The sequence below is a fragment of the Saccopteryx leptura genome, chromosome 5 (assembly GCF_036850995.1).
Source record: "Saccopteryx leptura isolate mSacLep1 chromosome 5, mSacLep1_pri_phased_curated, whole genome shotgun sequence".
In the NCBI taxonomy this organism is placed as follows: domain Eukaryota; kingdom Metazoa; phylum Chordata; class Mammalia; order Chiroptera; family Emballonuridae; genus Saccopteryx; species Saccopteryx leptura.
The window spans coordinates 12,792,939-12,819,171 of record NC_089507.1 but is presented as its reverse complement, the minus strand read 5'-3'; the positions used below and the strand labels follow the sequence as shown (position 1 = coordinate 12,819,171).

Sequence of the window (26,233 nt, the reverse complement as noted above, 5' to 3'; positions counted from 1 at the left end):
AACTGTGAAGTGTGTGCAGATACCCACAAATCAAGTCTTTCATCTACCTTCTTAGAAACAGGCCTTTGATTGAGATTACATAATCTCTTTAAATTAAATACTCCTCTGTCTATCTCTATTTTTAAGTGGCAAGAAGAGAGTCTCCCCTGGTCCCAAGAAGACTGCCAGAATGACTATCATCAATAAATCAACAAACAAACCGTGCTGGCAAGAACGGGGAAAAGGAAAAGCCTCGTGCATTGTTACTGGGAATGCAGAGTGGTGCAGCCACTGTGAAAAACAGGATGGAGTTTCCTTAAAAAATTATAAATGGAGCTGCCTTTTGACCCAGAGATCCCACTTTTGGGAATATAGTCTAAGAATCCAAAAACACTAATTTGAAAGACTATAGGCACCCCTTATGTTCACTGCAGTATTATTTACAATAGCCAAGATCTGAAAACAGCCCAAGAGCCCATCAGTAGATAAGTAGATAAAAAAAGCTGTGGTACATTTACACAATGGAATACTACATGGTGGTAAAAAAAAAGAAAGAAAGAAATCTTACCCTTTGCAACAGCGCAGACAGACCTAGAGATTATTATGCTTAGTGAAATAAACCAGGTAGAGAAAGACAAATACCACATGATCTCACTTATATATAGAATCTAATGAACAATAGACAGATGAACAAAAGAAGCATGGATAGGTAGAAAGGACTGCTGTCAGAGAGGAGGGCTTTGGGGGACTGCATAAAAAAAGGTGAAGGGATTAGCCAAATATATATATATATATATATATATATATATATATATATATATATATATATATATATGGACACAGACAACATAAACACAGACTACAGTGCGGTGACAGCCAGAGGGACAGGGGGTGGGGGCTAGAGGGAGGTGGGCGTGGGTGGGAGAAAGTGGGGACAGAAAGAGACTTGGCTTGGGGCGACGGGTGCATGAAGCAGCGTGCAGACGGGCGTTTTATGGAGCAATACACTTAAAACCTGTATGGTTTTGCAAACCAATGAGTTCAATAAATAAATACAGAGAAAGGGACTTGGTGTTTCAATCCCTGGCAGTGAGCACTTTCTCAACTTTTATCTCTCTTACTGGTTCTTAAGTTTTCAGAATAAAGAGTCCATCTGTTCCCCTTAGCAAAACATCCGCCCTAACAATACAAATAGCATATCCCTGCACCAAAGGATCACACGGGCACACCCGCTCTGGAGAACTTTTATCCTCTCCACGTGAAGCTCTTTGGCAGCCTGAGCAACAGAGAGAGCGGCCGAGCTATCAGGGCAGCTCACTAGATGAGTAATGACGTCGATCTGGCTGGACAACGGTAACCATGGCAACCAGAACCAGCGAGTCCTGCACAATCACGGTAGGATTTATAGTGGCAGGGGCCAAACAGGCGGAGAGTACACTGAAGCAGGAAACTATGGCACCTGACACCTTCAGGCGCCCACACGTTAATCAGAGCTGGCAGAAATGAATGCAACGGGAATGTTTACGTGGTCTCTACTGTTGTTTTCTGCTTCTCTCCTTAAGGATAAGGGTCTTATGAGACTAAAATGACATCAGAGAACTGGAAGATTACTTTGATACAAGTATCATATTGTATTAAATAAGGGTATTATTATATTTTTGACTTAGGTGAAAAATAGGCCATTTTGATTTTGCTGTGTCGACCAAAGCCCTTCATGTTTAGAAAACCTTAGGAGACTAAACATTTAATTAGCCAAGTTATCCTTTAAATTTAATTTGGTTCTCCATTATTCATAATGCCTTCTCAGAGTTACTATTTGCTCATTCAAGTTACAAACCCTGAACCCACAGATATTTAATTCAATACATCAAACACTTACCGAGAGCCTTCTAAAGGTCAAGCCTTATACTAGACCTTGGGGATATAAAACAAAATGTTTTCATAATACATGTATACTGGCATTTATATGCATAATCATAGAAAAAGAAAACTAAGTTAATAATTGAGAAGTATGCTAGTAGCTGTATCTGGGTGGTAAAATAATGAAAAATTCCTACTTCCTCTTTTTTCTTTTTCTGAATTGCCTAAGCCTTTTTAATATGAACATCTGTTACTCTTATAACCATTAAAAAAGCAAAAACTAAGGCTCCTTATATGGGACTAAGTGAAAGATAAATAAAGACTATTTAATTGTATATTTGTTACGCTTTGCTAATTGATTTTTAACTTTGTAACACAAAAAGTTAAATTGCCCTCTAAAAAAGCCTCAATTATTATTATCAAAAACAACTTAGAGAATCTGAGATCCTGTATGAGAGCAAATAAATTGACTTACCCAATCAAATTAAGCAGTCAAAATCTATTTGACTCAGCTAAGTAGTCACTGGGCCATCAAAGGAGTCCTTACTTTTAAAATTACTATTTATAATGTTAGATAATTTCACGGCCTCAAAGCTCACTGGGGAATAATAGATACCTCTTGTGAATCAAGAATGAAAAAGCTTTTAAGCAAAGAAGTAAAGAAAATGAATCAGTGAGACTTAAGTATTTATTTTTGTTAGTTAGCTTTGTTTTGTTTTGGTAGATACAAGTGAAAAATGAGTTTTCGCTACATGCGTTGGGTACTTAAGCTTATGTTAGAAGCCTGGGTAAATATAATAATACTCAAAGAAATAAACTGAAAACCACAAAGCAAATATTTATAACCAAATACTCCACCGCAGTACTGCCAATGAAATTCCTCTCTAATGAGCCCGGATTAGTAGTTGTAAACTCAAGTTGAAAAGTGTGAATCCCTCGTTGGTAAGTCACCTTTCAGGTTACATATATCAGGAAGATTTGTATATGCTACTCATATGTATAATTGCCACTCCCAGATTTCAATCAATCATAATTGACCATTTCAAAGGCCACCAAAATCTCTGTCAGTTAATCAGCTCCAGATCGCTCTGAAAGTAATTTTCTCCAGTCTTAAACCAATAATAAAAACACGACCTCGGTTTTGGAAGAGGAGCCAAGGGGGTGATGGGGGTGTTTACCTGCAGGAAGAAAACTACGGACTGTCTCTTTTAACCTCCAACCACGGGCCCTTTACTTCCCCTCTACTTACACTTTCCATCTGTCAACAAGTGCTTGTAATTTTATTACACTGTCCTGTAGTTTATGCAGAGTTGGTATTACTTTACAGAGTTCTGTTAATGGACTGGATAAATGGTAATGCTATTTAAACTAGTCTCCTGCTCCAACAAACACAGCTGCAACTGTACTACTATTTCTGAGCGAACATCTTGACCTGAACATGTAGTGCTCTCTCAACCCGTGCAAAGAGAAATTGGAGCAGACAGCAAAGGAAAAGCATACTTGGCTGCTAGCAGCAACCAACCGTATCGAATCGTAATTCATATACAGTGTGCCCTCTTTCTCTTTTCTATTTGCATTCAGAGTCCAAAGAGTAGCACGTGTGCTTCTTCACCTGGCCTCTCAAACTCAGCCAAGAGTCAAATGGTGATTACACATTACAAAAACGCCAAAAATAGCTGCCATCCAGGAGTGGGGAAAAGTAGGCTTACAGTGTTGAGTCCACGAAGAGTTTATTCTTATGTTCTAATGTTTATTAACTAATGTGTTTATGGTTATTAACCTACTTTTGCCCAGCCCTGTCATGTCCAGCACATAAGACTAGCTTTAATCTAAGCAAACAAAGATAAAAATCAGACCTCAGTGTATAAACTATATATTAAATGAGTGAACTCTTTCATTGATTATGTATCTGGTAAAATATGTAGTGTTAGTAGTATAAATATTAAATAAGAGTTAAGGATAGAGTAAGTTAGAAAAAGAAATAGAGATGTTAATTTGCATGAAGCAACAAACAATTTATAAAGGAAAAATAAATTTCAATGTGTTTCTTTCATGAATTCTAGATGGGTATGTGTCTATTACATTACACAGTAGGGCAGCTATGGATCAATTACAGTGCACATGCAACAACCAGTCAAATACTTTCCCTGTCCCCAAATATTTTCCCTGTTGTCAAAATCCTAAAGGCTTTGTTCTGTCATTGTGAAAGGAAGCTTCATTTTTAAATGAGCATTTTAAAGGACATCTTTGCCTGTAGAGTTGTGCTTATTTTTCCATCTGTTCGAACATTTGTTTCGGGTGAGCTATGAGGCACCTGTATCATCCGGAGAAAATGTGAACTCGCACCTTTCCTCTCAGAATTACACTAACCAGGCAGGTAGCGTAACAAGTTTTTGTTCCTTTAGTTACTAAAGGTTCTGAATGGTAGCTGTTTAATTAAACTAGTGGTCACTACCACCATAAATTAGTCACACGTAGCTTATAAATTCTCCTCTCGAGAAAAAGATCACTTCGAACAATCCACTGACGCCAACTGAGGCGAGACAATAGCACCTCTACTCAAAAGAAGATTCGGATGGGAGTCAGCTGGAATAATTTACACCTCCATGTTTCTAAGGATATGCAGTGTTTACATAAGGTGTCAAATCCCAATCCGTAGCAAACATTGACCCATCAGTGTCTAACTTTAGGAGTATCAAAGCGTTCTAGCCCCACCTGCACCCAGCCCCATCCAACAGAGAAAACCTCATTTCTCATTACTCCTCAGGGGAGACTTTCGAGCTAAAGAGGAACACCCCAACTCTGAAGACATTTCCTAGTTACTGATCTCCCTGTTTTTTAAAATGCCTCTAACTAACTAGAAAAAGTTGCCTTATCGTTTTATGGGATCTGTTTCTTTCATTTACTTCCTTAAGATTCAAAGCCTCTTTCATTCACAGAGCCGCTTGTTATGAAATTAAAACAAATCATAAAAGATATCCCTTTGTTCACTATGCAATATTGAAGAAAAAAAAAAAGAGGAACAGAATAGAGTTGGTTGGTAGAGGACTCTGAACTGGATTCTACCACCTGAAGTAAAGACCCCTAAAAAAATTAATGAAGTATTTCTAAAAATACATTCTCGTTTCTCAGAAACAGTGTGGAAGCTTCTTCACCCCTTCAGCCGTCATACTAGATGATGGTCATTTTGTTTAAATTCTACTTTCATAGCTTCATAGAAAATGGACAGATTCCTAGACAATGTGGATTGTTCCTCTGAGCACACTGTTAGCAAGGTAGTAGTTTAACAGCACTCAGTAGGTACCAGCCTTGAAGCCATTCTTCCAAGTTCCCTCTATCACTACAACTTCCAATTTTATTTTATTTTTTTTAGCGAGAGAAAGGAAGGAATAAGGAGAGAGAGAGACACAGAGAGAAACATCAATTCTTGTTCCTTTTATTTATACATTCATCGGTTGATTCTTATATATGCCCTGACCAGGGACTGAACCTGCAACCTTGGCATATTAGGACAACACTCGAACCAGTTGAGCTACCTGGCCAGGGCCTTCACCAGTAGAATACTGTTAAATTCATTTCTGTGGCCTTTCTTAGAACCGAAACCTAAATATTTAAATATACATATTGGTTTATATACACACCTACAATCTTTCTAACAGCTTACATCCCATTTCTTTGGTAAAATTAGTCTTGAGAGAATTATTGTTAAAATTAGTCTTGAGAGAATTATTGGGTTTCTTTGATTTTTAAAAAAAAATTTACTTAAATTGAGCTAAATATCCAGCAGGGGACACAAAGTAGAGATATATTGCTTGCTGACCTGGGCTATCCTTAGAGGTACAGTATCAGGCAAGTCAGACTCTAGGGAAGATCAGGTGTGTTAGCTGGCCACGCCTTTGCCTGCCGGGGCGTTTCTCTCTGTAGTGAGCTAAGGGATCAGAAGGACCTTACAGAGATCCTGTCTACTATGGGGGCAGGGCTCTGGAAAAACTGTCTTCCTACTTCTGGAATTAATAACAATACTGAACTAGAAGGCTGAAGAGTTCTGGCTACGAAGTCAAGTTCAGAATAAAGCAATCTGCACACGATCCCTACGAGCATGAACATATGGGACTTCCACTCCCCGGGTGGGGGCCATGCTGGGCAGTGTATTCTCCACACCCCGAAAGTTTTTCCACAACCTCGGCGCACATCAATAACCATCGCTATTTATTTTCCCAACACTTAGTGGCTTATCGCCCATCTGCACGAAATCATTCACATGGATGAAAATCTAATTTTAAAAGCTTTCAGAAATGTGTTTTCAGTATTATGCATTAGGTCAGAAAACAAGCATCTCAGGGAGGAAACGCCGACCCTGCCTAAAACTCACATTACACCCCGTCCCGAGTACTTCCGTTAACCATCAATGACGTATTTGGTATGAAAACCCTCACCGTCACTCCTGTTGCAGAGTTTGGAATTCTGGCCTTAAAAGGAACATATAAGAATAAATTTACAGCCCTTTTTAAATACCTTGTAATATTTCCAGACTAATAAATTTGCTCAAGTACAGAAACAATATTTAAAAAGCTGACATTAAGAACTGCAACTTTACAAGAAAGTGCTGCCAACTTGCTCTGAAGAGGAAGTACAGGGACATCTTCCCTCTTCAGAACATGATCCAAAGTGTCCACGAAGAAGTTAGGTGGATCTCGCCAGCACCACATGACCAAAACAAAAATAATACAATCACAGTCACACATGCATAAGCCAATAAAACGTAACCAAATATTATAGCACAACTGGAAACCAACCACAATTTCCCATTTAAAAAGCAAACTTAATCCATTCATCTAGTGATGAATAAATTCCAAGAAGGCACAGAGAAACAAATCCAAAATATCTGAAATAAAAGCACAAGGTGCTACCCAAAGCAAGAAGAACTATTTCAGTCTACTTACAGCCTGTACAGCTTTGAAGTCCCAAGAAACAGCAACTCAGGAAACAGCTGAAGGTGATTTCTGTTTAAACGCCTATGGAGGTTAAAAAAAAAAAAAAGGCGTATATTACATAGAAAACACATAACAATGAGACTGTGATTTGGTAGTGTCATGCCTCGTCCTGTATTTGAGGAAAGAAAGCAGTGACATTCAAGAGAATTCAAGCATTGCAAAACAAAAGTTGGTTACACCTTTTGTTTCATGACTCTATAAGGCAATTTTCCATTGTGCTTTCTCAGGTGATGATTACTGGGTTCTAAACTCTACACTCACATCCTGTGCAATGTCAGTCAACCAGAATATATGCAATGAAAAAGGGTTTTTTTTTTCACTCAGACTCTGGTGTCTGGGTAAGGAGAGAGTTCAACACACAGCAGAAATATCACAGTAAATAGCATCTTAAAATAATTCACACACTGTCCCAAATGACCTAAATTTTCAGCCAAGACACTGTGGGGAGATAAAAATTTCAATTTTGTTACCTTTTCATTTCGCTGCAGAAAATCATGTCTGAAAAGTGTCAGCGTGAAAGGCAAAACCAGGAGAAAATCAAAAAGTTCAAACCTCAATCCACAGTTCTTGACCTTTTAACTGAATTGAAGACTGAGTTATTACTAAGCGGTGTCCAGAATGCTTACATTATGTTTTTAAAGTGTTTAACTAATATCGGAAAGATTTAAATATTTTAGAAAAGAATTTGGTTCCGACTCTAACTCAGCTTCAGTCCCGATGCTATGTAACGGGGTGTTTTGTTTTTTTTAACTCTGCGGACTTGCCGAACAGCGGGACGCTTCTGGCCCAGATGTATAATAAATACCACAACCCTATTCATTTTCGGTGTACAATTTAGTCTTTCAGTAAAAAAATCATTCTCCCTCATTCTGACTTTCCCAAATTTAAATAAAAGGATGACAAGCTGATGTAAAATTCTCACGTAAGTGACTCACCAGCCACTATTCACAGCTCTGGAGAGGAGTAAGAGGGTCCAAAAACTAACGTCACACTGAAGAAACGGAAGGTGTACTTTTAAGTCTTAGAGATAAATGTTCAGGGGACAGGACACAGGGCCTATCAATCTTGACATACTGAAACGGTCACCAGGTATAAGCAGAATTACACATGTGGTCTCCAGAGGGCAGACGTGGCCAAGGGATTATAACTCTTAAGGAAGGAGATCATAGGAAAGACCTTCCTAAGAATCACAGCTATTAAAAAAAAAAAAAAAAATGGAATGATCCGCCTTGAGAAACTCTCAACTCCTTACCCCACTTCTATTCAAACAGGGGTTTTCCTGTTTGTTCCCCTGTAAAGGATGTAGCAATAAGAAATCCTGCGTTAGGTGATAAAGTTGGCCCAGGTGAACTTCAGAACTTCTTCCAACTCCAAAATGTCATGAGGCTACGATGACAACCACCCCTTCTGTTAGTCACTCATCTTACGAAGACATAGGTCATCTACAGAGACAGTCTCAGCACTTAATAAAATGCATACTTATAAAAAAGCGTGCCAAGTTAAATAGGGAGAAATAGTAAAATTAGCGCTGAAAGGGTACACTTACTTCCCATTACACTCGTTGTTATGAATAAAACACATAACAAGGCCAATGTTAAAATGCAACAAAAGCTTGCTTATTTATTTATTTATTTATTTATTTATTTTTATCTGTTGGGCATGATTCTAAGGGAGGAATGCTTCCAAAGCCTAGCACATACTACATTAATTGTGATAAAATATTATTTACTTTTTACCTTTTTTTTTTTTTTTTTCTCAAAAGAAAAAACAGAATACAAATGTTCCCAAGAGTGACGATAAGAAATTTTCTAGGGAAGCAACCAGTCTTGGAAAGACCCCCGCAACCGTTGTCTAAGAGCCAATCCTGATTTCTACAGGACAGAGACGGACTTTCCTCATCTGGACCAAACCGTCACGTGAACAAACATCGTCCACGATTCTCCAGCCACATCAGAACGCTCCCTCAAGCCCCATCCCTGCATAGACAGCTCTCCGCGTGGTCTTCTGTCCACGTTCTCCACATGGTACTTCCTCGCATCCCCTGTGAAACTCCGCATTCCTCTACATAGTGAGTTCCCTCCTTTGCTGCGACCCCTGACTCCACGGCATTTGATAAATAAGGGCCAGACATGCTGTAGTAGTTACTCAGGCACTGGTCCACTTCCCACAGGGCTGTGGCTCTTCAAGTACAAAGACTACATCTACGTATTCTGTCCCTTCCTCCCTGACACGCAGTAGGTCCTTAGGAATTAGAGCAGGCACCTCTATTTGTATTGCGATATAGTCCAGCAAAGCCCCAGCATATGCATTTAATATCCAGCCAACTTTCCCCTGGCATGCTCCCTGAGGTTCCTGCCACGGGGTTTATGTCACTGGCCGGGGAACCCTGGTCCCACCACCACACCTGCTTTCCTGTGCCCTAAACACCAATTACCTCCTTTCCCTTCCATCAGCCTTCCTCCCCTCCCCCATGCCTAATATCATCTAGAAGTCGGAAGGAATTCAGTAAGTTTTTAAAAAATCAGATACATAATCGATTGATCGCTGCTACTAGATATTATTGTTAATGGGCCTGCATCAGTAGAAGTCCAGATATTGTGAGAAAGTAGATATTTCAGATTGCGTGCCAGCAGTGTCTTCTTCTTAATTATTATTTTTTTCCATTTCCATTGGTTCTCAATTCGGTCCAAAGGTAATAGCTAACATAGCACATAAGCTTCCTCTGTGACGGCCACTGCTCTGAGGGCTTTTCATGAATGATCTCATTCATTCTTCAGGACAGTCCCATGAGTTTCTGATGTTGCTGCTGTTTTGAGAGGCACGCAGCTCATAGAAAGCAGAGCTATAACTTAAATCCAGGTGAAGTGAGTCCAGGACACACATCTGAATCACTCCTCTCCAAGAGACATAGTCTAAATGTTTCTGAATGAATAATTCAAAATCATATAATGCTGAAATTTTCCTCTTCATCCATCTTTCCTTGGATTAAAAAAAATAGCTTTATATAGCCCATTTCTTAAATATCAATGAATGAACCACCTGGAAATAAAACACCTAGTTTTATTAAAAACAAACAAACAAACAAACAAAAAACTGGTTCTATATTCAGCTCACTGTCTTAAAGATCTATTTAAAATACCTACAGTTGAGACAAAAAAATATATACATATATTTTCTCTGAATTCAGGTCATTTATCATTATTTCATGAAAAATATTACAAATGATCTTGATATGTCTAAACCAACCATGCTTACTAGACAAGATAGTATCAGACAAAACAGAGCAGGTAAGTGACGCAGTAACATGCCCTGAAGAGCAGTATGGTCAAGCTTTTCCATTAAAGGAGCTCCTCTATTCTTTCTTCCACTTCAAGAATAAGTGGAAATACAGACATCAAAATAAAAAGTAAAACTCTTGCAAAATAATCCATCAAGGAAAAATTTTGAAATCAGGAATTCTCATGCATTGACCAGAAATTAAATCTTTACAATAAAGATTTTTTTTAATCCAAAATTACTTTAAAGACTGTTAAGGTACATAACAATTTCTAAACAGAATTGGGGTCAAAGTAACCTAGCTTCTCTTAAAGCCACAGAATACTTCTTCACGGTTTGAAGAGATGCAAGTGTCATAATAATAACTCTAATGTAAATGAATTTAAGATGTTAAAACCGGAGAGTCATAGGACAGGCAAGCAGCATGCAGTGAACTAAAGGAAACTCAGGGGGGTTCCTCGAAGCCAGCACAAGGTAGCTCCATACGCAGGCTAGATGGGTTGCTTACCTATACCCAACTGTGTCTAAGCAAAGGTAACACAGATTTACTGACATCCAGCCTTGTGTCACTGACAGCTACATGTCATCTGCCCACAAGACCTCAGGGTTGATTAAGGATTCTCTGGATGGTAATTCATGATTTCAGAAAAGTGTACAATAACGGGTCTCCCTGACACTTTTTCTTAAGGCGAAAATGAGAAGGCTCCCAATACTTGTTTCTTCTGTGCTACGGGAGCTGTTTTTGAGTGTGACCTTCAACGGGGTGAGTGATCTTCCCAGACTGCACAAAACGACACTGTCCTCTAAAATGCTGATTCTTAACCACCTCAGTCTGAAGGGCAGCCTGAGCTTAGTTATTGACATGCATTGTTTCAAATTTATGTCAGCTGCTCCGGTGACTTGCCCACTGACAGAGGTGACAGTCTCTTATTGTTTCAACTTTCACCTCAATTCAATTAAGATTTGCCGCCTTCACCCTAATTCAAAATGTGAAAACCGTTTCACCAAAGCCAGTGAACAATGGCTGCCGCTCGTGTACCTGTCATTGTCAATGTAAGGTACTTTCGCAGAGTGCCTGGCCTGTCACATGGATCCCAGAAACGCTCCCTTAAAGAGTTCGTCATCTGTAGTATCCCATTGCTCATACAGAAATGCCTTCTTCTCAGCTAACTTTTCACTTTTTTAAGAAATTATCTTCACATTTTTAAAGCAAAGATTTTTTTTTAACATTTAGCTATACTATTGAATGAATGAATGAAATAAAATTGATCGTTTCAGCAGTGACATTGATAATTTAATCTTTTATATTTCATAGTAGAGAGATACAAACTCAGTAAACTCATTAGTAGCTTCCTCTTCATCCCCTTTACTCCTTGGTATTTCTCTAACTATCCACAGAGATTATAAGAAATACTTCAGCCCTGGCCGGTTGGCTCAGCGGTAGAGTGTCGGCCTGGCGTGTGGGGGACCCGGGTTTGATTCCAGGACAGGGTATACAGGAGAAGCGCCCATTTGCTTCTCCACCTCCCCCTCTCCTTCCTTTCTGTCTCTCTCTTCCCCTCCCGCAGCCAAGGCTCCATTGGAGCAAAGATGGCCCGGGTGCTGGGGATGGCTCCTTGGCCTCTGCCCCAGGCGCTAGAGTGGCTCTGGTAGGGGCAGAGCATTGCCCCGGAGGGGCAGAGCATCGCCTCCTGGTGAGCAAAGCATCGCCCCTGGTGGGCGTGCCGGGTGGATCCCGGCCGGTGCATGTAGGAGCCTGTCTGACTGTCTCTCCCCGTTTCCAGCTTCAGAAAAATACAAAAAAAAAAATACTTCAAACAAAACTTGAAGGAGATTTTATACTTTCCTCATATCTCTTCTATGGATCATATGCACTATACAATAAAATAATCAGAATGAAAACGGTAAATATGAATATTCAAACGTCAAATTTATTACATACACAAGGTATTAGCTTCATAATGAAATTCTTAAACTGAACTTTTGAAAAACAGGAAATGCTAAAACACATAAAGAAATATATAACTCTTTTTTTGAAATACACAATTCTTTAAGTGCCAACTATGTCCTAAGCATTTTGAAAAACTGTGTACATCAACTTGCTTAAATCATGCACCATAGCACTATGAGATCTGATCATTATCTCTGTCCTAAAGGCTGAGGCAACTAAAATTCTAAAGATAATGAAATTTGATCGGGATCTCACAGTGGGGTTGAAACCAGGGGTTTTCTGATGTCACGCTTTTCTATGATTTCTGGTGTTAAAAGTGGGGAGAGGAAGTTGGATCTGCTTAAAAAGCATAATCACCAGTATAACCAAGGAGCACTGGGCATGGTCCCTAGGCCACCCGTCCACAGCACACAGAATCACCAGGTGCCTTAGCAGACGGGAGCCCCGGTCACCCAAAGCCTGCGCTCCTCTGCCGGAATCCGGAACAGCAGCACCGCGCTACAGAAACACTCACTGCACCCTGAGTGGGTGGACCCTGCACAGAGGATGATCACATCATTTTTTTTTTCTTTAGATTTTATTTATACATTTTAGAGAGAAGAGAGAGAAGGGAGGGAGGAGCAGGAAGCATCAACTCCCATATGTGCCTTGACCAGGTTAGCCCAGGGTTGTTGTTTGTTTGTTTGTTTTTTCATTTTAGAGAGGAGAGGGAGAGAAAGAGAGAGAGAGAGAGAGAGAGAGAGAGGGAGGAGAGACAGAGAGAGAGAAGGGGGGAGGAGCTGGAAGCATCAACTCCCATATGTGCCTTGACCAGGCAAGCCCAGGGTTTTGAACCGGCAACCTTAGCATTTCCGGGTCGACGCTTTATCCACTGCGCCACCACAGGTCAGGCCGGTTAGCCCAGGGTTTTGAACCAGCGACCCTCAGCGTTCCAGGTCGATGCTTTATCCACTGTGCCACCGCAGGTCGATCACATCATTTTTGTAAACACGATCTTAAAGCAATGTTCCGGTTGTATGAACCCCAAATCAGCCCCATGGTTCCCCAACTTTCACTCTGACTGCACGTCCACCAGGACTCCTTGCAGTCCAGCAGATACAGACGGCTCTGAGGCAGGGGAACAATGGAAAGTCTACACAGGAAGGTCTCTTACTCGGTGGGGAAAAAAAAGGGTGAAATTCAGTCTAGGAGGCATATTTCAAGCAGAAAGGTATCCAACAGGAATGAAAGACAGAATTCAATGGAAAATATTTGACATTCACGGCTTCCACAAATACATTGTAACAGTGCAAACTGAACGACTCATTTCAGGAGAGGTATAAAGGACACAGCATCCAGCAAACACTGTCACAAAGGATGAGCCCAAAACAGATGTGGGAAAAATAAACAGCCTCACTGCTTCAGAATTTATAAAACGGTCCACAGAGAGCAAGCAGGCCTTCTCCCCACCGTTCAACTTGAGGGCCTGTAGGAAACAGCGCCTGAGAGGCCCTCTCGGACGGATTCATTGTTAGGCTAAACTTCTGACAGTGCACGTGTATTCAAAGCATTAGAAGTCCACAGCCTGTAAATGTAATTTAAAATAGTTCAATACCACTTACAACCAGGTGAGAATTGGCATTTCATCGATATCCCGGATGAAACGATATACTATGTCCTTGAACACTCTCAGATCCCGCAGCGTACATACTCAGATACTCAGACTCTGTTACTAAGTTTGACGTGCTCTTCGAAGAGCCTTTCCCAAGAAATGCACTGCACTGATTTTAAACTTGGGTGTCAAGCTGCCAGAGACCAATGCTTTTGAGATGAGGCTGCATTCTTTCCCCAGGAGATGAGCACGTGAGTCTGTCCTTCCTTTAGGAAAAGGCATGTGTTATGTGTTGCTCATAACCTTGTAGGATCAGTCGGACGAAGGACCCTCTATCCACCCTTGATGAACAGGGGATCAGAGGTGCTTTCCCTCAGGCCTGTTCTCCACGGCATAGTCTCTACTTGAATTCATGTGGGACGACCTCTAATGAACCTCCAGAGCCTCACATTGGCTGCCGCGTGCTTAGAAAGGGCGTGCACACAGAACACCAGCTCAGCACCCCCTTCAGAAGGCACCTCCGGCATAGCCTTTCAGGACAGGGTAGTGCTGAGTCAGATTTAATCTCCACGATAATGGCATTTAGATTCTTCTGAATGAGAATGAATATTTTTACACCACCCTGGTACAAACTTTAACATATGAAGGGAACAGCCTGACCTGGTGATGGCGCAGTGAATAGAGCATCGGACTGGGATGCGGAAGGACCCAGGTTCGAGACCCCGAGGTTGCCAACTTGAGCGCGGGCTCATCTGGCTTGATCAAAAAATAAATTAAAAAAAAAAAAAAAAAAGCTCACCAGCTTGGACCCAAGGTCGCTGGTTCGAGCAAGGGGTTACTCAGTCTGCTGAAGGTCTGTGGTCAAGGCACATATGAGAAAGCAATCAATGAACAACTAAGGTGTTGCAATGAAAAACTGATGATTGATGCTTCTCATCTCTCTGCGTTCCTATCTGTCCCTATTTATCCCTCTCTCTGACTCTCTCTCTGTCCCTGTAAAAATAAATAAATAAATAAATAAATAAATAAGTAAGTAAATAAAAATTTAAAAAAATATATGAAGGGAACAGGTTTACATTCCAGGATTCCTCACATGACTTTCTTAAAATGATACTTTCAGAATTCACTGTTCAAGTAAACATAAACATAAAATGACAAAATTAGTAGGAAAAGTGTAATTTCTAATCCAGAACGTCTAAAACATGGAGAGTTGAAAGTAGTATCAGTTTGAAAAGCACACCTTTCCACATGACTGCAAGAAAGAACAGTCCAAGTCTTGGCTATGTCACTGCTGCAATTTCCTCACTGTAAGGGGGTAAATGTGCAGTTAACGAAAAGCCTAATATACAAGGTTTTCTGTGATGTGTGATGGATTCTCATTAACATAATCTAGGCATATAAGCATTTTATTTTGCCATAAACGCTTCATTGCAAGTAGGACAAAATGTCCTAACAATCCTAAAAAAAAAATTCAAAAACGTTCTCAGGCTCTTGCATTTGTGTTATCAATGAATTTGCAAAAGCAAATTTTTCACTAGCAAAATATGGAAGTGACCTGGGTCTCACTTCTTGAAAGGCCTAAAACAGAACTTCAAAGACTGCCCCATACTCCCATAAACGGTAAGAGATCAACCAAGTTTTACACCAGCGCACAAAAACCTTGGGTCCCAAAGCGCTTTTTTTTAACCCTCGAATACATGATACACCAGCCAAGAAATACCTTGAATTGTCAGTTTAGCACAGAGACTTCACTGCGCACCTGATACAGGCATTCTCTGTGAAGTAACAGAAAGGAAGTGTACGTCCTAAATGTTTCAGTTCCTTACTGTACCTTCTAGGTAATCTGTTTTCCTTAATTCATTTCCATTGAATGACTTAGTCATTTTAACGCATCAGATTTCAGTTGAACCTTTTCATAAGGCAACGTGAGACCTGCTAATACCATCTCCATGGGGCACCTTCTCAAGGCTTCCTTTCCACCTGGGACAGGCAGAACCTACTGGCAGCACGCGCATCCACGGGAATGGGTACCACTGCGAGGCTCAGCTCTGGGCTCGCAGTAAGAAACTGTCAAACCCGGAAGTCATGTGTGCTCACGGTATATAAGCCTAATTCAAATTTATGTCTTTACAATGACTCCTAAGCATATTCTGAGGACGATCATATCATCTGATGTTGTTTTCTACACAATAGAAAGAAAGGAGAAAAGAGAGGAAAGGAGGAAGGGAGGGAAGGAGGAAGGAGATTTTAATACTCATCAACTTGACATTTTCACTAATAATCTTGCATTTCATCAATTTTTTGAGGTGGGAAGAAAAATCTTTCTCTTGTGACTATAATGTTTTGACTTACAAATAATGACTTTCTCCTTCTAGGCTAAGATTCAATTCAACTTAACAACTCGACCTTGTTTCTTATGATTCAAGTTTAAATTTCTAAAAAGGCACAGATGTTTTCCTCAGTTTCCAGCTTTGTTTTCTCTCTCTAGATCAAGTTAAAACTCTGTCAACCAGAATAAAAATTTTAAAAAACTTATAATTTTGAAATACAAACTATCATTTGGAATTGTTTTGATTTTATTGTTGTAAAATAATAAAAAAAAGTTAGAATCATAAATTGCACACAAATAAAATTAATTTTATTTTATTTTGGTCTCACAAAGAATAAAAATTAAGTTACTCTAAGTATTGTACAAGTAGCATTTAAAGCATAAACCTACAATTAAACCTACACTTATAGACTCATAATGTAGAGTTTCAATTAAAAAATTCACATCTAAACCACTAAAAACCATGTAAGCTCTCACAATATATAATTAGATAAAAGTTAATTCATTGATTAGTTCCTTTTTCTTATCTTGTCTCTTGTAGCTTTTTGAAAAATAAAATAAGCTAATTTTTGTGATGTTAATGACATTACCAACTAAAATAAAGATATATACTGTGGACCACAGAAATCTGACTATGGAACTTTCTGGGTAGTTTTATTTTTATTTTTTCATATACTGAACAAAATTTAAAATTGTTTGTTTCACAATTACTTGAACTTATTCTTAAGCAAAACTGCTTTGCCATTTAATGTATTTTAAAAAATAAATATTTGAAACTGTATCCACAATGTTCCTAAGACATGGTTTTGAACTCGCGAGTCCCCAGGAGATGAACTGGCTGTCAGATAACAATGCGCTTCCATCAGATGGACTTGGCAGTTGTAAACAAAAGGAATTTTCTCAGCTTTTCCTCACAAATATGAAATATTTGCTCTCGGCCAACAGCTGGGGTGATTTAAAGAAGACTTGCATATATATTAGTTTTCATTCAAAATTACAGATCCTCCTCCCACTCTGCAACATCTGACTGCATCTTAGCAGAAGAGAAAATTGTTCTGAGATGAAGTGATATTCCCAGGGGAAGTCCAAGTCAAAAACTAGTACCTACTTAAAACGCTAATCAAATTTCAGATCATAAGGCATCTGGTTAATAATTTTTAGGAAAAGTTAATTTATTCAAGATGAAAGTTCAAATGATAATCTAGAGTGGCTTGAAAAATAATGAGAACGTTTGTTATGTTGTAGTGTTTCTGAAAACATTTAAACCTAGAATGTAACCAAAATGGAAACTGCATGAAAAGCCATCAAGTTTCCTTCAATAATTTGGAAGTTGTTTCAGAATGAAAACATAGATGTTCCCATGTGGTGACTAGTTAAGTCAAGTTATTCATAAAAAAAACAGTTAATGTTTAAATGATAATTTTAAATTGTGTGTTCATCTTAGTAAATAATAAAATTATATTAATATTTCTTTTTAAATGAATGAATTAAAATACCTTTGCAAGGTACTTACTAGGAATTATTATTCATAAAAGCTTATGAAGGAAATAAAAGAATAAATATTTTCAGAGTAATTTTATATATTAAGAGATAAGTTAAAAAGTTATGAACTTTGTTCTGAATTTAACCAAATGCTTACTTTATTTTTCGTCCTCCTCTCCAAACTAGCTTAAAGTATTCATTTTAAATTAATGTTAAATTTCACAATAATTTTCCCTATATCGTAAAATTTATCATGGCTAAAATTTTATAGTTAAATCAATCAGACTTCTCTATTTAATTTACTTGAGGTGATAAACATGTACCCTATATATTTACAAATATTTTAGAAGTTGACAAGTGACTTTCTACTTAGAGACAAATACAAAAAATTAACTTTTGCCCATGGGCCCTGAGAATGTGAATGTACTAGGCCTAACATGAACTTTATATTTCATTATTTTAAATAAATTTGTTCTTTTTACATGAAGTGCCTATTAAAGCAGGCATAGAAACTTATTAAAATAATCATTGCAACTTTTAATAGAGCTGTATATGCCCTTAAAATGCAAACCTACTACACTTGAATTATCAACACATGAGACATGAAATTGATACATCAAAATACAAAGTGTGTAATTTATCCTAATTATTACAGACAGAGGTTTTGTATTCTGTAGCTATACACTGTAGACATAAAATAATATGGCCCTCAAGTAATAATTGATTGGTATATACAAGTCATTAAGATTTTGTGTTTGAAGAAAAAAATATATATGTGTATGTATGTGTGTATATATATATATATATATATATATATATATATATACACACACACACACACACACATATATACTTTTTAAATCTGAAGTCCACATTTGATCTTCTTGGAAAAAGAAAAGAATCAATGTTACAATGACTACTTTTTGAAAACATAATTTTAACTTCTATTTCTACTAATCTTTTAATTATTTGTCCAACAGAAATATGTATAAAGCTATCATAAAATAATAAAAATTTGAATATAATTAACAATATTCACCATAAATGTAAAACACCAGAAAACAATCTTTATCATTAAGAACTTAAAATAATTTTACAAATGTTACTAATGACATACAAAACAATAGCATGGAAATAAAAATACTATTAGTAAAACTTTTCCATAATGCTCCAAAAATGAAAATAAAATTACCACCTTCCTTCTTACCTAAGCAAATGAAACTGACTAGATGAACAATAAAAAACAAACAAACAAACAATAAAAGAAAAAAAGCCCATGTACATTTTCAAAGTACCAAAGCAGTGGTTATCAAGGAAGTAAATATTTCAGAAAAGTAAGTCTGTATTTTTTACCCTTATTTGAAGTTACCCTTATTTTCAAATTAGTCTGAAGCCCACTTTCAACCTCTTGTTTCTGTATATTTGCAAAGTCCATGGCATGAAATTAATTACATGGTCTTTGAAATTCAAGTATTTTTTAAAATTCAGTTATGTTGTCATCAGTTTGGAACTGAAAATACTTACAGTCTCTCCAGTTCTTTAAGATCTTGGAATGCTCCTCTCTCAATGGTGCTGATCTTATTCTCCATCAGCTGACTAAAATGCAAAGTATAACAGGAGTCTTAACATTACCCCTCACCATCTGAATTAGTTTCATTAGCACTGAAAACTTGCAACCTCTTTCACTTTATAAAATTAAATCTTGGCTCTGGTTTTAGGTAGAATATCAAATTTAATGGTGATATCTTTGAGAAAAGTCAAGGGGGGGAGGGAAATAGCCACTTCACAAAGCTTTCATTAAAAAATCCTACCAGAGTTCGTCATGAATGTACTGATCAAAACTCTGAACCTTAAATGAGAGTGTATTCTGCAGGGCAATCCATGGCACTGCAGCTTCGAGGGCTGTTCTCTGGTAAACTGTCGTTCAGCTAAGCTCTTAACTAAGAGAATCAATATAGAGTCCTTCATCATCCACATACATCAATTCACTCGTGGATATACATCAGAAACTGAAAAAACTCACAACGGTCAAAACGTGACTCGTAGTACACAGAACACACAATGATCATAGTGTATGTTTACTGAGATACAAATATTTACAGACCTATTGGTAGAAGAATTTTACATCACACCGAACCTCTAATGATGGTTCACTCAGAACCAACTTCACCCATTAATTAAAGAACTAATCAAATTACAACAAATTTATAAAACCTACAAAGATATAAAATATAAGAAACGATTCAAAGTATGACCAGTATACTACTATAGAGAAACATATCCCATCATAAACTCTGTGAAAAGCTAGATTGCTTGAATTTAATTTTTTAAAAATTATATCTGTACTTTGCTAGGAAATGCTGAACATTTCTATATGAGTAATAAAAATGCAGACCTACTTAAATTATATCTAGTTAACCTCAAATCCTAAAAGTGCATCAAACATCTCACATTACGTATTCATATAGCAAAAACCGTTACTCTACATTTTCATATGCATAAGGCACTCAGGATATGGTATTGAGAACACTTGAGGTCATTTCTGTAATACTGTTTCTATGGCTTGCATCCAACCTTAAAATAAAAGCTTACATCTTTATTAAAAGTTGTAGTGTAGAGCTAAACTAAGAAAGAAAGGAAACCAAAACTTTTTAAATATTTATGTTTCTGTCATTGGGACAGTTTTTAAAACCGAGACCAGTAATGATTCAAAATATGCAAGCTTAAAAACAAAACTCTTCAAAACACAGAAGCACATACTTACAGAACTCTCAGATGTCTAAGACCCGCAAAATCTGTTTTGGTAATCCGTGTGATGTTGTTTCCATTCAAATCCCTGAGAGAAAACAAGAAAATGAAAGTTCTATTTTGTTTCTATCGACATCTAGTTAAAAAAGAAAAATATAAACTGAATAAAAACTTGAAGATTAAAGCTCAGTCCCAATGGCCAAAGTAGTTTACAATGTTAAAGAGAGGGAAAAAGGAGTAACCTTTAAAACAGATTTAAAAAAAAAAAATATTCTCAACAAGTTTACAGAGTTGTGCTTGCTGGTATATGACGAAAAAATAAAGTGATAATGCATCACAAGAAGTTCTCTTTTGTGTATGGGAATGTTTCCAACTTTTGTACTATAATCATTTTTTAATTTTTCAATTAGAGTTGACATTTAACATTATATTAGTTTCACGTGTACACCCCAGTGATTAGACATTATATAACTAAGTGATCGTCCTGATAAATTGTGTACCCATGTGACACCATACACAGTAGTTAGAATATTATTGACTGTACTCCCTCTGCTGTACTTCACATCCCCATGACTCTTCTGTAACTGCCAATTTGTACATCTTAATCCCTTCACCTTTTCCACCCTCTCCCCAACCCCCCGCTCCCATCTGGCAACCTTCAAAATGTACTCTGTATCAATGAGGCTGTGTCTGTTGGGTTGGTCTGTTTATTTTGTTTTTAGATTCAATCGCTGATAAATAAGAATTTATTGCCCTCGTTTTTATTCATATTTTTAATATATTTCTTCTTCTTCTTTTTAAAGGCCCTTTAACATTTCATGTAATACTGGTTTGGTGGTGATGAACGCCTTAAACTTTTTCTTGTCTGGAAAGCTTTTAGATTCTAAATGATAGCTTCCCTAACCTGGTGAAGAAAAGAGACATACAGGTCCAAGAAGCACAGAATGTCCCAAACAAGATGAACTCAAAGAGGCCCACACCAAGACACATCATAACTAAAATACCAAGGAGAGAATCTTGAAAGAAGCAAGAGAAAAACAGTTACCTACATGGGAGCTCCCATAAGACTGTCAGCTGATTTCTCAACAGAAACTTCGCAGCCAGAAGGGAGTGGCAAGAAATATTGAAAGTGATAAAAAGTAATGACCTACAACTATGATTACTCAACTTTTATTTATATCAGGCTATATTAACTTCACCAGCATTTTGCTCTTTACCATTACTGTTAGGCACCCCTGCCTACCCCAAAAGTTTCCTTCAGGCTGTTAAATGAACAATATTCTAATACTACTGAGGAAGAAATTTTAAAAATCCAAAACCTGGTGGCTAAATTTCCTAAGGCAAAGAAAAATAAAAATGAGAGGACCATCAATAGAACTGCACTTCAAAAATTCACATTTATAGGCATTCAGTTCCCAACAATTCTATGTCTGTATGAAAACTACACTCTTCATTTGCAGGGCAGGGAACCCCTGCTGTGACCGTAAAGTGAAAACTACTAGCAAGGGCAATAATGGGAATACTATCAGGTCCTGATGTTTTTTTGCTCAGATTTCAACACCAAGTTTCCTTCAAGAGTCACAAGTCCTTTTCTGGCATCTCAGGTCAAGATCTAAACTTGCCCTGGTTCCAATCATTTCAAGTAAAACCAGGCTTCGATGCCCTTTGAATGCTCTCCTTCAGGGAAGTAAGTTTTCTCTTACCTTGACTTTAAAGTATTGTGTCTGAAATATGTATTTAATGTATTTATTGGATCAATGATAGAATACTGTAAGCCAGCACTGATTAAAATATTTCCTGAAAATTACAGGTCCCTCGTAGAGATTTTTTTTTCCCAAGGACCTTAAGTGCTTAAACTTTAAACTGTGCAGAATAGCATAAAATGCCAAGTGCTGAAACAGAATTCTGCATCTCTTTCTCCCCAACCCACTTTCCACGCTGAGCAAAGTACCATCAAGTTGTTCGGCTCTTTTCCCAGCTATGTGACATAACAGAAATCCCTACCCCCACTCCAGACGAATGTGGCGGGTCACATTTTGACAAGACACCCTTGGTAAGGCCCCAACTGACCCAGCACTGCAGGCCTGGGAAGGAGTGACGCTGGAGTTAGAGGAGCCATTTGCAAAGAATAAAGGGCTCAATTCTGGCCTTTAAACTGAGGGCCAGTCAAAAGGGTTTAGATAAGTGTGTCTGGGGAGCTTCTGGCCCTGCGGTGGTGTCTTGCGGATTGGAGCAAGTCCTCTCCACAGCGTACAATCCTCATACCCTGGGGCGTAGAGGCCTGGGAGCAGAGTCCGGGAGCACTCGCCCCGTCTGTCCTTGTCCCGCACCAGTCGCAACCGCAGGGCCCACGCGCAACGCCGAATGGAGCGCGCCCAGGGCGCTCGCTCGGGCAGAGCCAGGCGGCAGCCTCGGCGATCACAAAGAGAATGGCCTCCATGCTCCACTTCCCTGAACTCGAGAAGCGCCCCACAAGGAGCGCGTGGGCCGTCAACACCGGCTCTGGGATTACTTCTTCATTAGAGGCTCGCAGAGACAGGGAGGCGGGGAAGTCTGCGGGCAGCGGAGCGCGAAGAGGGGAAGGCAGGGGAGCTGCCGCCACGTGAAAGGGCGCAGACGCTGCCAGGAAGGTGGACTGGGGCACTGGGGCTCCGCAGAGAGGGCGGGAGGGGGCAGCCAAGGGCTGCAGGGTCGCTGAAGCAGTCAGACCCGATTCGGCTGGGTCGGGTGAGCGAGGCAGCCCTAACTTCACCTAGCGGTGGGACGGGACGTGGCCCTCTTCTGCAGTTGCCCGCTCAGACAGGTCCCTGGGGGCCCACCGCCGCCTGCTCCTCCAAGGGAAAGTGGCGGCCGGGAAATAGGCGGGGAAGTTGCGCGTGACCACAGCGGAGCTGCCGCCTTCCTGGGACATCCTGGGTCTCCGGGTGGATCCAGACACCCCCACGACCCCTTCTCCCTTCCCTCCGGACCCAGGAGAGCGACACAAAGCCAGGGATTGGAGGTTTTTCTCTTTTGAGTCCCCTCGCCAGTCCCCCGCGCCACCCCGCGGCGACCAGAGTGGGAACTCGGCCCTGAAGCTGACCCGCGAGTCTTGGCAATGGCAAGGTGACTCGGTTTACTGTGCCTAGGAAACAAAGTCGCCTCTTCCTTGTTCTGGGCATCCGCGAGTCCCCCATTTATCTCCCCGCCTTCCCAGCCCCAGAAAACTCGACCGCACCCGGACTGCGTCTGGCGGGACAAGAGCGGGAAGAAAGGACCCAGCGCAGCTGCCAGTGGGCCCGCCCCTCCTAGGGCAGGGGCCCCTCCCTGGGGAGCGCCCTCCCGTCCTTCGTCCTACCGGAGGCTTCAACCTCAGGATGCCCGTGAAGACGAGCTAAGCTAGTGAGGGCTGCCCCGGACCCAGCGCCCCTAGGTCCCTCCAGTCTCCGTGCTTGGGGTGCACGACCCCGATGGCGGTGGGGGCGGAGGAAGAACCCCTCCATACTCACAGTCTCTCGGTGTTGCGGGGGATATTCCTGGGCACGCTGCGCAGTGCCAGCCCGTGACAGTCCACTGTGCTGCCCGAGCAGGAGCACTGCGCCGGACACGCTTGAGGCGACACCTCGCTCAGGATCGCCATCACTAACCCCAGAGACAGGGACAGCGTCTGCCAGCCAATGCCGCGCATCTTCCCGCGACCGCCTCCTCGCTGGCCAGTGCCGCGGGGTTCTTTCTAGCAGCTGCTCCGCGCTGAACCGCGCTGTGGCTGAGTCCCAGTGTCCCGTGCAGGGCTAGCAACCCAGGGTGTCCGGGTAAATGTGCACAAAACAATATGGAAGTAACAGTTATAATGTTCAAAGTGGATGAGCTGACACAGGTATACGCCTCCCACCACACCTCCACACTCCTCCAGCAGGGCAGGCGCTCCTTGGGCAACTTTAGGTCCTGAAGATTAATCGGCCAGGCCAAGGCCGCAAGAAGACCCCAGAACAGCCGGGAGGCGATCACGCGTAGCAAAAAATTAACTTGGCAGTTTTTAAAAAAAAGAGCTCCCAATAGCCACGAAGATGCAGGAGCTAGTTGCGCGGGGAAGCGGGCTGCTCGGATTCCACGGTCGCCTCTATGTAAATGCGATTCCAGCGGGGAGGGTAAGAGGCTGAAGAACGGGGCTCAGAAGGAATGGTGGTCTTGATTAAAGTGGGCTCTCCGAAGCTAGAAGGCACAGGAGCCCCGTGGGCTGGGAGCCGAGCGCGCCGGGCGACTGGACATGGCGCACGGGGACGCACGGGGCGGCGCGCAGCCCGGGGGGCGCGGGGAGGCGCTGCGTTGCGCCCAGCGCGGCTCACTCACGCGGCTTCCCCCCAGCCTGCGGCTCCTTAGCAGCCCGGACGGGTCCTCGCCGTCTCCCGACAGCCGAGGGCTGTTTGCAAAATACACATGCACTTCGCTGAAGGCTGTCTCCGCAATACCGCCTCCCGCCAGGCGTCCTTGGCGACGCTTCGCACCGGGGACTTCCCCGAGGTCAACCAGCAAAGACAAAAGGGCAGTAGGGACGCCGATTCCGGGTAGGAATATCCACTAGCCACGACCCTGGCAGAGGAAATCCAAGAGGCCAAGTTGAGGACGAGAGCTCCTGTGAAGACTAGGGGGGGGGGGGGGGCCTGCTGGCAGGCCGGCCTGAAGGAGTGGAAAGGCCCCAAGGTGGAAGTGTCCTCGTCCTGGGTCCTGCCGCGGTGTCCCGGGGGAACGTCGAGCTGGCAGTGGGGCCAGTGGGATCCGTTACTCCGAAAAGAGCCCAGGAGGCAGCTGAATGGCAGTCCTGTGCGCGCGCGTGTTATCAGCCCCTCTGGTCTCCCCGGTACGGCGCAGCTCCGCAGCAGACACCTGATGGCAAAGGTGGAAGAAAGAGGAGCAGTCCCCTGGGCAGGCGCAGTCCCCTCGACCCCCCTTCGACAGCCGCCCGCAAGTGCGTCCTCTTTCTCAAAGTGCAGGAACTTTTGCGAGGCTCTAAATCCCGTTCGCCACGGCCACGGTGGGAGTCCTCCTGCCGACGTCGCGACGCCGGGCTCCTGGCGCTGCACCTGACTCGGCCGCCGCAGTCCGGGGCAGCCCGGTCTCCTTGCAGCCCCTTCGCCTCTCCCGGCTGCTTCCGCGTCTCCTTCTGCCGGGTGGGAAGTGGGGGAGAGGGAAGGTGGCCCGGGCAGCGGGGACTCAGTGGCTCTGCTGACTCCCGAGCTCCTGGCAAGTGTCTAAACAATAGGACGGACGCGGCAGCCCTGGTCTCGCTGGGCTGCGGGAAGGTGGATTGCTGTGGTAACTGGAGTTGTTCACTCGGGCTGCCTGGCGCTGAGCGCAGGCGAAAAAGCCCCGACCCCCGCCTCCGGAGCCGGCTGCGGGCCCCCGGACGTCCCCTCTCCCCTCAGCACGCCCGCGGTGCCGGGAAGGCTCGGCAGCTCCCGCCTGCTCCGGGGAGCCGCGACGCTCCCATCACTCGCTGCCCCTGCGCCGCCGCCGCCTTTTTTTTTTTTTTTAACCACCGTCTGCGGCAGCCACTGCCGCCGCCGCCGCCACCAGCCTGCGCCCTCCGCGCGCTCCCCAAATAAATAACCCCAAGTCAGAAGTTAAGCCGGCGCCGGCCTTATATACCCGCCCGAGCCCCCACCCCCTCGGCCCGCCCCGCGCGCCCGGCCCCGCCCACTGGCTGCGCGCGGGGAGCCCGCACCTCGCCGGGAAGAGGTGAGGCCCCGGCTGCCTGCGCCAGGCGGAGGCGGCGGCGGCGGTGGCGGCGGGTGGCGCGTTCCCGCGCGCCCCGGCTCGCGCCCTCGCTCCCCGCGCGGCAAAGTTTGCGGGAGGAAGAGGTTACCGGCCCCCGCCCCCAGTGCCAGGGCCCCAGAGGTGACCCAGGCTCGGCGACAGTGGTTCTCAGTGGGGGGATGGAGAGAGGACGGCTTTGAACGCGGCCAGTAAACAGCGCTGCCCGTCAGTGTCTCGGCTGCTGCTTTGGCCACGCGATCCTAAGGGGGCTGCTTAGTGTTTGCAGTGCA

At 42.1% G+C, this 26,233-nt stretch overlaps 1 protein-coding gene across 5 annotated transcripts in view; it reads right to left on the bottom strand.

Annotated features, from left to right (window-relative positions):
- The window catches only part of SLIT2 (slit guidance ligand 2), a 349,041-nt gene extending 323,270 nt beyond the window's left edge, over nucleotides 1-25,771 (bottom strand). For 2 of the 5 annotated variants that reach the window (XM_066384206.1, XM_066384207.1), the window contains exons 1-4: nucleotides 23,699-25,771; nucleotides 20,227-20,298; nucleotides 18,987-19,058; nucleotides 6,783-6,854 (exon numbers count right to left, since the gene is read on the bottom strand). In XM_066384206.1, coding sequence (XP_066240303.1) covers nucleotides 6,783-6,854; nucleotides 18,987-19,058; nucleotides 20,227-20,298; nucleotides 23,699-23,877 — 395 coding nt within the window. In that variant the 5' untranslated portion in view covers nucleotides 23,878-25,771. The remainder of the gene's footprint in view (nucleotides 1-6,782; nucleotides 6,855-18,986; nucleotides 19,059-20,226; nucleotides 20,299-23,698) is intronic. The other 3 variants (XM_066384204.1, XM_066384205.1, XM_066384208.1) reach the window with 2 other exon arrangements.
- Nucleotides 25,772-26,233: the final 462 nt, after the last annotated feature.